Below are 13,653 nucleotides of genomic sequence, written 5' to 3'. Positions count from 1 at the left end.
ATGCAGCAATTGAAGTGTTTTTTTCACCATTCAGCAGAAATATATTTTTTAAAGACTGAGATACTGAATCTTTTCACATTATTTGATGAATAAATTTAAATTCTTCCTGCTCTTTTCTTGAAATGATGTAAGACAATTCATATGGCTTTATTAATTAAAGCTGTTTTAAGACAGTGAATTTTTTCCTTCTGTGAAATATGAAATATGTGCAATCTTTCATATTATAATTTAAAATGATTTCAGGTAAGACTTTCAAACATGGGTTCTCACCTTGGCTGCTGCTGATGGAAGATCAAATGGAATACGCTGTCTGATTTTAGGGGGCAGCTGGGTTAAAACTTCAGCCTTTAATCTTCTAATCATTATGTCACTTAATAGCTGATGAAGTTCATTAAGATTTGATGCCCCTCTGCAATCCCACTGAGGTCTTTTACCAAAATATCTGTTAGTATTAAGAAAAAAAAAATGTAGCAAAGCTGGATGCTAGAGTAAGAAAACAATTTATTCAATGTGCTCTTCCTTTTAAGATAAGGAGCCATGATACTGTTTTTAGTTTTATTACTGAATGCAAATTAGTTTCAAAAAACTCTTCTTTAGAAATAGTAATGAATAAGATTATACATTACTCTCAGCTACAGGAAATGTTAATGTTTAAGCATAGTGTTTACGTTGAGTTAATACGTGGCTGATTCATTAGAAAAGACCCTGATGCTGGGAAAGATGGAAGGCAGGAGGAGAAGAGGACGACAGAGTATGAGACGGTTTGATGGCATCACTGACTCAATGGACATGAGTTTGAGCAAGCTCCGGGAGTTAGTGATGGACAGGGAGGCCTGGTGTGCTGCAGTTCATTGGTTTGCAAACAGTCAGACATGACTGAGTGACTGAACTGAATATAAGGCTGAGCAAAACTGATAACCCTGAATACCACTGGCATTTTGGGTGACCTCACATAAGGCACTGTGTTTAGCAGATCTAGCCCTAATTAAGCACTAACTGCCAGAACACCAGTCAGGCTATGTACCAACCAAAACCACCTAAAACATTTTCTACAATTATAGGAGGCAACATTATCTCCCACTGAGCTTTTATGCCCAGCAGACAGATCTGGTGAGCTCTTCTTCCTTTGAACCACTGAATTGAGAGCAAAGGCAGGGAAAAAGGTACAAATGACTTATGAACAAGAGATTGGGAGAGAAAACATCAGAGGATATTCAACAAATGTTTAGAAGTCAGACAAGCAGTAGATGACAAAAGAAAGCAAGCAACACCTCAAAAATGTTTGCAAAAGGGAAATTATCCTCTAGATCTTTGAGATCAGGAGTTGGAAGCACCAAGCACCAGGGGTAGGTATTACATTTGGTGGATGTACTGAACTTGGACAGCAAGACAGCTGGCCTAATAGCATCCCTTTATCACTGTGACAACCCCACACAAGTCCACAAAATTCACAATGGTCTTCTGGGAGCCAAAACTACTGAAAATAGCTACAAGAGAATAATTAACAAAGGAAAATTTCCTGTTAGGTTGCATTACAATTATTAATATTAACAATTAAATAGCTTCATTTTAGTGGGATTTGGTGGTATTTTAATACATAGTGTTATTTTGAGAAACCTATAAATTGCTGATACTGATTTTTTTTTAGGTTTATGTATTTTGATAGCAAACATACAGGAATAGTACCCCAAACATTAAAAACATGTATTTGCATGTAGAACTGATTAGAAACGTATAGTGAATGGATGAAACTTCTGTGTGATAAAATGACAGACACCATTTAGTTGTCATCAATAAGAAATTCTTCCTTGTATTTCTTTTAAAAAAAAAAAAAACTAAGTGCTGGCATTGTAAAAAAAAGTAAGTTTAGTTACAACTGCTATAAGTTGAATTACTGAAATCTGTTCACTGAAGTATTTTGACTTCCTTTAATGTTTTATGTCTGCACACAATTAAAACTTTACACATTGATAACCCCAGTGTTCAATGCAGCACTGTTTGCAATAGCTAGAACACGGAAGCAACCTAGCTGTCCATCGGCAGATACATGGATAAAGAAGTTGTGGTATGTACACACAGGGGAATGTCACTCAGCTATAAAAGCCAATGCATTTGAGTGAGTTCTAATGAGATGGGTGAGCCTAGAGCCTATTATACAGAGTGAAATCAGTCACAAAGAAGACAAATACCATTTATTAATGCATATATATGGGATCTGAAGATGGTACATATGATCCTGTGTACAGGGCAGCAAAGGAGACACAGATGTAAAGAACAGATTTTTGGACTCAGTGGGAGAGGGAGAGGATGGGATGATTTGAGAGAACAGCATTGAAATATACGCAGTACCGTATGTACAGCAGATAACCAGTGCCGAGTCTGCTGTATGAAGCAGGGTACCTACAGCCAGCACTCTGTGACAGTATGGAGAGACGGGGTAGAGAGGGAGTTGGGCAGGGGGTTTTATGATGGAGGCGACACACGTATATCTACTCATAGGTATAGATGTGCCAATTCATAAGACGTATGGCAAAAACCATCACGATATTGTAAAGTAATTGTTCTCCAATTAAAATAAATTTCTTTTTTTTTTAAAAATAGAAAAATATTTGCTATTACTCAATTCTGTCACCTATTTTTCCATTCACAATCAAGATAATTACATTTTGGCATCATGGTTAAAAAAAACTAATACCTGTCAAATATATCTTAATAAAACTGAGAAAAAATAGAACAGGAAAAAAAATCTTATGTTTAGAATTCCATATAATAAGAAAAAAGATACTGCTCAGTGCTAAAAAAGAATGAACTATGAAATCATGAAAAGCTTTGGAGGAAACTTAAATGCATATAACTAAGTGAAAGAAGCTAATATGAAAAGGCTACACTGTATGATTCCAACCACCCAGCACAGTCAAGAAGGCAAACCTATGGAGACAGTAAAAAGATAAATGGCTCCTAGGGACTACAGAGGAGGTAAGGATGATTGGGTGGAACACAGGGAATTTTCAGGGCAGTGGAACTATTCTATGGTATACCACAATAGTGGATACATGCCATTGCACCTCTGTCAAAATCCATAGAACGTGCAATACTGAGGGTGCACCCTAACATAAGCTATGGACACAGGATGATAATGATGTGTCAGTGGAGTGCAATGATTGTAAAAATGTGCATTGTGTTGCAGAATTTCAATGGTGGGGGAGGTTGTAGATGTCTGAGGACAGAGGATATATCAGAACTCCCTGTACTTTTCACTCAATTTTGCAGTGAACCTACCTCTGCTCTATATAATAAAGTTCCAACCAGCAATGCTGAAGAAGCTGAAGTTGAACGGTTTTATGAAGACCTACCAGTCCTTTTAGAACTAACACCCAAAAAAGATGTCCTTTTCATTACAGGGGACTGGAATGCAAAAGTAGGAAGTCAAGAAACACCTGGAATAACAGGCAAATTTGGCCTTGGAATGCGGAAGGAAGCAGGGCAAAGGCTAATAGAGTTTTGCCAACAGAATGCACTGGTCATAGCAAACACCCTCTTCCAACAACACAAGAGAAGACTCTACACATGGACATCACCAGATGGTCAACACCGAAATCAGACTGATTATATTCTTTGCAGCCAAAGATGGAGAAGCTCTGTACAGTCAACACAAACAAGACCGGGAGCTGACTGTGGCTCAGATCATGAACTCCTTATTACCAAATTCAGACTTAAATTGAACAAAGTAGGGAAAATCGCTAGACCATTCAGGTATGACCTAAATCAAATCCCTTACGATTATACAGTGGAAGTGAGAAATAGATTTAAGGGACTAGATCTGATAGATAGAGTGCCTGATGAACTATGGACTGAGGTTCATGACATTGTACAGGAGACAGGGATCAAGACCATCCCCATGGAAAAGAAATGCAAAAAAGCAAAGTGGCTGTCTGGGGAGGCCTTACAAATACCTATGAAAAGAAGAGAGGCGGAAAGCAAAGGAGAAAAGGAAAGATATAAGCATCTGAATGCAGAGTTCCAAAGAATAGCAAGAGATAAGAAAGCCTTCTTCAGCAATCAATGCAAAGAAATAGAGGAAAACAACAGAATGGGAAAGACTAGATGTCTTCAAGAAAATTAGAGATAGCAAGGGAACATTTCATGCAAAGATGGTCTCAATTTAAGGACAGAAATGGGATGGACCTAACAGAAGCAGAAGATATTAAGAAGAGGTGGCAAGAATACACGGAAGAACTGTACAAAAAAGATCTTCACGACCCAGATAATCATGATGATGTGATCACTAATCTAGAGCCAGACATCTTGGAATGTGAAGTCAAGTGGGCCTTAGAAAGCATCACTATGAACAAAGCTAGTGGAGGTGATGGAATTCCAGTTGAGCGGTTTCAAATCCTGAAAGATTTGAATATGCCAGCAAATTTGGAAAACTCAGCAATGGCCACAGCACTGGAAAAGGTCAGTTTTCATTCCAATCCCAAAGAAAGGCAATGCCAAAGAATGCTCAAACTACCGAACAATTGCACTCATCTCACATGCTAGTAAAGTAATGCTCAAAATTCTCCAAGCCTGGCTTCAGCAATACGTGAACCGTGAACTCCCTGATGTTCAAGCTGGTTTTAGAAAAGGCAGAGGAAGCAGAGATCAAATTGCCAACATCCGCTGGATCATGGAAAAAGCAAGAGAGTTCCAGAAAAACATCTATTTCTGCTTTATTGACTATGCCAAAGCCTTTGACTGTGTGGATCACAAGAAACTGTGGAAAATTCTGAAAGAGATGAGAATACCAGACCACCTAACCTGCCTCTTGAGAAATCTGTATGCAAGTCAGTTAGAACTGGACATGGAACAACAGACTGGTTGCAAATAGGAAAAGGAGTATGTCAAGGCTGTATATTGTCACCCTGCTTATTTAACTTATATGCAGAGTACATCATGAGAAACGCTGGACTGGAAGAAACACAAGCTGAAATCAAGATTGCTGGGAGAAATATCAATAACCTTTGATATGCAGATGACACCATCATTACGGCAGAAAGGTGAAGAGGAGCTAAAAAGCCTCTTGATGAAAGTGAAAGAGGAGAGTGAAAAAGTTGGCTTAAAGCTCAACATCAGAAAACGAAGATCATGGCATCTGGTCCCATCACTTCATGGCAAATAGATCGGGAAACAGTGGAAACAGTGTCAGACTTTATTTTGGGGGGCTCCAAAATCACTGCAGATGGTGACTGCAGCCATGAAATTAAAAGACGCTTACTCCTTGGAAGAAAAGTTATGACGGACCTAGATAGTATATTCAAAAGCAGAGATATTACTTTGCCAACAAAGGTCCGTCTAGTCAAGGCTATGGTTTTTCCTGTGGTCATGTGTGGATCTGAGAGTTGGACTGTGAAGAAGGCTCAGTGCCAAAGAATTGATGCTTTTGAACTGTGGTGTTGGAGAAGACTCTTGAGAGTCCCTTGGACTGTAAGGAGATCCAATCAGTCCATTCTGAAGGAGATCAGCCCTGGGATTTCTTTGGAAAGAACGATGCTAAAGCTGAAACTCCAGTACTTTCGCCACCTCATGCGAAGAGTTGACTCATTGGAAAAGACTGTGATGCTGGGAGGGATTGGGGACAGGAGGAGAAGGGGACGACAGAGGATGAGATGGTTGGATGGCATCACGGACTCGATGGACATGAGTTTGAGTGAACTCTGGGAGATGGTGATGGACAGGGAGGCCTGGCGTGCTGCGATTCATGGGGTCGCAGAGTCGGATGGGACTGAGTGACTGAACTGAACTGAACTGATTAACATAAAAAAGTGCAGAGGATTTGCATTTCAGTCTGTGCCCTGAACATTTCCAGGATTCCCCCACACCAGAGCCCACTAGGGAGACTGATCTTAGCAAAAGGTGCCTGAGCTGAGGTCAGACTGCTTTAAATCTTGGGCTGCTGCTGCTGCTGCTGCTGCTAAGTCACTTCAGTCGTATCTGACTCTGTGCGACCCCATAGATGGCAGCCCACCAAGCTCCCCTGTCCCTGGCTAGGGCCAAGGAATTTTCAAAGGCATGTGAGACTTTTTAAAAAGTATCAGAAATGAAGTAAAAAGAAAACTTTTTGGCTCCAAAATCCCAAAACAAAGTGCAAACGTAATATGTATTTAAGAAATACCTACACAATTATAGCATTAAAGGCCATGGCAATAGCTTTAGTAAGGGTATTCCATGAAATAATTCATTTAACTTTCAACAACTCTAGAAGACAGCTAAAGCCCCAGTTATCATCCCTATTTTATGAATGAGAAACAGATGCAAAGAGAGGTTGAGGAATTTGTCCACGGTATCACAGATGGTAATGGGGGTAATGGAATTTGAGTTTAATAATCTGACTCCAAAGTCTGACTTGACTAAAACTCAACTTTCATATAATAATACGAACATTGTATTTCACGTTCTTGGGATTATTTTGATATGCTTGAGTTCGTGTGTGTGTTGGGGGGTATGGTGTACAAAAACAGGAGATTCTGGGACTAAAAAACATTTCTGACTTTAGGTCTTAGCCTTTTCTTGCGTGATTCTCAGCTGCTAAAATGTGTAAAATGAGAAGGTCCAGTCTTTGGGGGGAATGGTTAAACAGAATGTAAGTCATGTGAAATATGGACTATTAAACAACTATTTAAGGGCTTCCCTGGTGGCTCAGAGGATAAAGTGTTTGCCTATAATGCAGGAGACCCGGGTTCGATCCCTGGGTCGGGAAGATCCCCCGGAGAAGGAAATGGCAACCCACTCCAGTATTCTTGCCTGGAAAATTCCATGGACATTGAAGTCTGGTAGGCTACAGTCCATGGGGTCACAAAGAGTCAGACATGACTGAGCGACTTCACTTAAACAAGTATTTACTAAGAACCAGTTAGATTATATGTATGAAGAAAAACATCAATGATATAAGACAGATAAAAAACTGAAGGCTCAGGGTAATATGTTTAATATGAAAGGTTATATATCTGTGTATGTATCTGTACATGTTTATATATCTGTATAATAATGGAAACAGTGCCAGAAGAATACACATCAAAATAACATTGCTTATCTTGGAGGTAATGGTGATTATAAGGGGTTAACATAGAAACTGGCTTTTTTTTTATTAAAACTCCCATTTTGTTTTTATAGGCATAATTCAGAGATACTCTGGATTTAGTTCCAGACCACAGCAATGAAGCAATATCACAACAAAGCGAGTCACAAAAATTTTTTTGTTTCCTAGTGCATATAAAAGTTATGCTTATACTATACTGTATCCTCTTAAGTGTGCAATAGCGTTATGTCTAAAAAACCAATGTATATACTATAATAAAAGTACTTTATTGCTATAAGATACTAGCTATCATCTGAACCTTCAGTCATAATATTTTTATATAACATTAAAGATCACTGATCACAGATACCATCACAACTATAATAATAAAGAAAATGTTTGAATTATTATGAGAATTATCCAAATGTGACACAGAGACATGAAGTGAGCAAATAATATTTGAAAAATGGTGCTGATACACTTCTTTGATGCAGGATTACCAGAACTTTCAATTAATATATAAAAAAGTTATGTGAGAAGCGCAATGAAATGAAGTATGCCTGTATTCTGTCTTAACTGTTTATAATAAGCAAATGCTTTTGTAATTTAAAAAATTCAATTCAGGAAATATTACAACAAATTTCACAACTTAAAAAGCTTATAAATATCTACATGCATTTTCAGGAAAAAAATTTCCAAATTCAGGAAAAGATTTTTATTAATTAACTGGATACAACTATATCACAACTATAATGTTTTTCTTACAATTTCCACTGCTTACACTTTGATTACCTCTTCATAGAATAACTCTGTAATATTTTCTTTGAAGAAACAGGGTAATTCAGGTTTACTCAAGCATGGATTATCAAATTTTATTTATTAATAATAAGTTTTAGGTTCATAATTGATCAGCATGTTGTATAAAAATTTTTTGAAACGGTCAAACTTGAAAACACTTCCATCAAGATTCTACCATATGTGAGCTGTAAGAATTGGAATTATTTATGTATTAATCCTCTGGCTCTGTATATTTCAACCTTGTTTCCCTCCACTACGCATATTCTTCCAGTACAGGTGATGGAGGACAAGTTCACATTGCAGTACAACGGCCGTCCTTGCACTATGAGTGTTCCTGGAAGCCATTCCTACACTGGCATGGTGGACTATCACCTAACAATGTCTAAACAAAGGAAATTACTCAGAATTACACAAACTCGAACAAAATGTACCCCAATACCATTTCCTCTTAGCCTGATACATAAAATGCTTGTTGACCTCCAACACCACCAGACAATTAAATAAATACACATGTCTATGTATGTACATATATATGAAAATGATGAACTGAAAAGAGATCTTTCAATCGATTAAGATTAAATAGATTACTTCTATAAATTTTACAAGACACAAAATGGTGAAAATTGCCCAAGATCTTCCCAGAGCCTTGAAAGAGTCCTATATAAGCAAGGGATTCTCAAGTTTAAGGTTCATTAGTTTCATGGGAAGGAAAGAAAATTATAAAACAAATACAGTTCAGTTCAGTTGCTCAGTCATGTTCAACTCTTTGGAACCTCATGGACTGCAGCACGCCAGGCTTCCTTGTCTATCAGCAACTCCCAGGGCTTACTCAAACTCATGTCCCTCGAGTCGGTGATGCCATCCAACCATCTCATACTCTGTCATCCCTTTCTCCTCCTGCCTTCAATCTTTCCCAGCATCAGAGTCTTTTCCAGTGAGTCAGTTCTTTAAAACTCTAAAGTACTGGAGTTTCAGCTTCAGCATCAGTCCTTCCAATGAATATTCAGGACTGATTTCCTTTAGGATGGACTGGTTTGATCTCCTTGCAGTCCAAGGGACTCTCAAGAGTCTTCTCCAACACCACGGTTCAAAAGCATCAATTCTTTGGTGCTCAGCTTCTTTCACGGTCCAACTCTCACATCCATACATGACCACTGGAAAAACCATAGCCTTAACTAGACGGACCTTTGCTTGCAAAGTAATATCTCTGCTTTTTAATATGCTGTCTAGGTTTGTCATAATTTTTCTTCCAAGGAGTAAACGTCTTTTAATTTCATGGCTGCAGTCACCATCTGCAGCGATCTTGGAGCCCAAGAAAATAAAGTCTGTCACTGTTTCCATTGTTCCCCATTTGTCTGCCATGAAGTGATGGGAATGGATGCCATAATCTTAGCCTTTTCAATGCTGAGTTTTAAGCCTGCTTTTTCACTCTCTTCTTTCACCTTCAACAAGAGGGAGGCTCTTTAGTTCCTCTTCACTTTCTGTCATAAGGGTAGTGTCATCTGCATATCTGAGGTTATTGATATTTCTCCCTGCAATGTTGATTCCAGCTTGTGCTTCATCCGGTCCAGCATTTAGCACGATATACTCTGAATATAAATTAAATAAGCAGGGTGACAATATACAGCCTTGATGTACTCCTTTCCCAATCTGGAACCAATCTGCTGTTCCTTATCTGTTCTAATCGTTGCTTCTTGGCCTACATACCGATTTCTCAGGAGGCAGGTCAAGGGGTCTGGTATTACCATCTCTTTAAGTATTTTCCACAGTTTGTTGTGATCTACACAGTCAAAGGTTTTGGCGTAGTCAATGAAGCAGATGTTTTTCTGAAATTCTCTTACTTTTTCTATGATCCAACGGATATTGGGAATTTGATTTCTGGTTCTTCTGCCTCTTCTAAATCCAGCTTGAACATCTGGAAGTTCTCAGTTCATGTACTGTTGAAGCCTAGCTTGGAGAATTTTAGCATTACTTTGCTAGCATGTGAGATGAGTGTGCTCATCTCACAAAGCAAGTACAATGGCAATGAAATAAGGTGTATCCATGAAAGAGGAAAGGTATAAATGAATAAGAAAAAAATGTAAAGGACAAAGTTGCAGCAGTTTGGTTTAGGGTAGAAATAAACATTTAAACATAAAGGAAATTCAATTCCTAACAACCCAAAATTAATAACAACAACAAAATTTCAAAGGTTTCTAAAGAAGTAATGAAGCATGACTCTTTAAACTTCTTTTGGAATTAATACAGCCATTTCCTCATTCACATTTACAAGGTAAGTAAAAATTTGTTTCTCCTTTGCTCTCTCTCTCTCTCTCTTAGTTGCTAAGTCGTGTCCAACTCTTGCTACCCCATGGACTGTAGCCTGCCAGGCTCCTCTGCTCATAGTATTCTCCAGGCAAGAATACTGGAGTGGGTTGCCATTTCCTTCTCCAATTCTAAACAAGAATAAATAGAAACTTCTTTGTATCTTTCTTTTTCACCATGTATAGTTTAAAAGAGGCATTTCTTAATAAGCACTTAATAGTAGCTTACAAGGGATTTCCCAGGTGGCTCAGTATTAAAAGAATCCCGGCCAATGCAGGAGACACAAACGACACCAGTTCCTTCCCTGGGTCAGAAGGATCCCCTGGAGGAGGAAATGGCAACTCACTCTAATATTCTTGTCTGTAAAATCCCTCGCATAAAGTGGCAACCCACTCCAGTGTTCTTGCCTGGAGAACCCCAGGGACGGCGGAGCCTGGTGGGCTGCTGTCTATGGGGTCGCACAGAGTCGGACACGACTGAAGTGACTTAGCAGCTTAGCAGCAGACAAGCCTGGAGGGCTGTAGTACGTAGAGTCACAAAAGAGACAAACATGACTGAGCACAATTAGCTTAAGATGATAAAATAGGAAGCGTGGTAAAGAACATGTACACTTATCTTTGTTCCTGAAACATGTACACACAAGCATACACAGAGTCAACTTTGGAAACCAGCTTCTGATTTTCTTTTTCAAAGTTAACTTCTCTTTTGTCCTTTTGTAGCAATCCCTTTCTTCCACTCCCAGTTCCTGGGAAACACTGACCTGTTTTCTGTCCCTCAGTTTTGCACATTCCATAATGGTATATAAACAGAATCATATAGTATGCAGCCTTTAAATCGGATTTCTTTCACTTAGCACACTGTATTTAAAATTTATGTGTACTGCTGGATATATAAGTAGTTCATTCCTTTTTATTGCTGAGTAATATATCCCACTGCATGGATATTTTATGATTTGTTTGTACATTTACCAGCTGAAGGACATCTGGATTGTTTGAAGTTTTAAGTGACTATTAAATAAAACTGCTGTAAACATTTGCATACATATTTTTGAATGAACATATGTTTTCATTTATCTCAACTAAATATTCAAAATGGGATTGCTGGGTGGTATGTTAAGTGTATGTTTAACTTTATAAAAAATTGACATACTTTTTTCCAAATAAACATATGCTATTTTATATTCCCATCATTAATGTATGTGAATTCCAGCTCTTTGGCATCATGCATTAACATCATTTGGTATTTTCAATTTGTAAAAGTTTTATCTTTCTAATGCATGTATTTCATTGCAGTTTTAACTAGCATTTCTCTAATGACTAATGATGTTGCATCTTTTCAAGTGCTTTTTTGATCTCACCTTATCTTTTTGATATCTCCTTGTTTTGTAACTGAGTTTTGAGAGATCTGACATGTTCTTTTATAAGTTTCTTTTGTATATTTTAAAATACATGTATTGATACACATATATGAATTTATATATTCCTTTATCAAATATGTACTTTACAAATAATTTCTTCTTGTCTGTGTATTATCCATTCATTGTCTTACCAGTGTCTTTGGAAGAGACTTGTTCAATTTTTATGAAGTAAAATTCATCACTTTTATCTTTCACAGTACATGTTTTTTGCATCCTGTATAAAAATATTTGCCTAACTCTAAGTCATAATGTGTTCCTTTGTTTTCTTTGAGTTTTATAGTTTCAGGTTTTACAATTTAGTTTACAATCCATTTTTAATTGATTTTTTCATTTTTTAAATTGTGATCAATATACATAAAATTTACCATCTTGACCATTGCTAAGTATGCAGTTCAATGGTATTAAATACATTCATAATGCTACATAACCATTGCCACTGGTCATCTTCATAAATTTCATCTTGTAAAACCCAAAGCATATACCCATTAAACAATAACTCCTCATTCTCTCCTACTCGCAACCCATGGCAAGCACCGTTCTACTTTCTGTCTCTATGATTTTAATCAGGTAGATCACATAAGTGGATTCACACAGCATTTGTCTGTTGGAGACTGGTTTATTGCACTTATCATAATGTCCTCAGGATTCATCCATGTTGTGGCTTATGTCAGAATTTCCTTCTTCTTTGAGACTGAATATTCCATTGTATGTATAAAACACATTTTGCCTATCCATTCATTCATGGATACTTGATTTGCTTATTGTAAACAAGCTGTTTAACTTACTGTGAATAATGCTGCTATGAATAAGGGCACAAATACCTTTTCACTACCCTGCATTTAATTATTTTGGGAATACAGCCGGAAGTGAAACTCCTGAATCACATGGTGTATCAGCTCACTGACTTTTGGCCTCCAAAATTTCTGATTAAGACATCAGCTAATAATCATTCTAAGGATCCCTTCTACACATTGGGTTGCTTTGCTTTTGCTATCAAGATTCTCTTTGTCTTTAGAAAGCTGGATCATAATGTATCTGGATATGGGCCACCTTTGGTTTATTTTACTCCAGAGTCTGTTGAACTTTCTGGACGTTTATAATGTCTTCCATCAAATTCAGGAAGTTTTTAGTCCTTATTTCTTCAAATAATCTCAGCCCTTTTCTTCTCATTTCTCTTGGGAATCCACAATGCACAGAGATCCTATGGGTTCTGTTCACTTTTCCTCATTTCTCTTTCTTTTTCTCAGATTTGAAATTTTCCATTGTTTTATCTTCACGTTCTCTGATTCTTTTTATCTTTTAATTTCTTAAAATATATATATTTTATTGAAGTATAGTTGACTTACAATGTTTCAGGTGCAGAGCAAGGTGATTCAGTTATACAAATACACATATATGACTTTTGAAATTATTTCTCATCACAGGTTATTACAAGATATTGACTATAGTTCCCTATGCTATTCAGTAAACCTTTGCTGCTTGTTGTGTATCTATTTCTTAATTAGAAATCTAGCATTCTATTCATACTAAGTCAAACAAGTGGAACCAAAATGTCGTTAATTTTTTTAGTTAGACAAAAATTTGTAAGTTTTCTAAAATATAAATATTATACATATTTATATATATGTATACAAGTTTTTCTACTACACTTGATAAAGGCTTGAAAAAGAACATCAAAAAAAAAAGAAGGGATAGAAAAATTGGAGACAAGTTCTGCCTGATCAAATCTGCTTTTGAATTCCTCTAGGGAATTTTTCTTTTCAGTTATTTTACTTTTAAGCTCCAGAATTTCTTTTTAGAATTTTTAAAGTTTTCTCTTTATTAATATTTCCATTTTGTTCATTCATCATTTTCTAGACTTTTTCCACATCTTCCTTTAATTCTTTGAGAATTTTTTTTTTAATTAAGCACTATTTTTTTTTAAACCAAACCACTAGGAAAATATACCACAGTCTAGAAACAGCAGACAGGCTATATTATCATTTCAAGCAATAAGTTGGTAAAAAAAAACAATAAAGTCCTTATCAAAATGTTAAGACTGGGGTGAGAACAATGCATGTTATAAAGGCCCTGACAG

General features: G+C 36.9%; 1 protein-coding gene across 1 annotated transcript in view; it reads right to left on the bottom strand.

Moving 5' to 3' along the window:
- The window catches only part of ZRANB3 (zinc finger RANBP2-type containing 3), a 289,988-nt gene that overhangs the window by 90,143 nt on the left and 186,192 nt on the right, over positions 1–13,653 (bottom strand). The window contains exon 7 of the mRNA XM_068969046.1: positions 271–442. Within this exon, the coding sequence (XP_068825147.1) occupies positions 271–442 (172 nt within the window). The remainder of the gene's footprint in view (positions 1–270; positions 443–13,653) is intronic.

This window comes from Capricornis sumatraensis, chromosome 3 (genome assembly GCF_032405125.1).
Source record: "Capricornis sumatraensis isolate serow.1 chromosome 3, serow.2, whole genome shotgun sequence".
Classification (NCBI taxonomy): Eukaryota; Metazoa; Chordata; class Mammalia; order Artiodactyla; family Bovidae; genus Capricornis; species Capricornis sumatraensis.
This window is presented reverse-complemented; position numbering and strand designations above follow the sequence as displayed.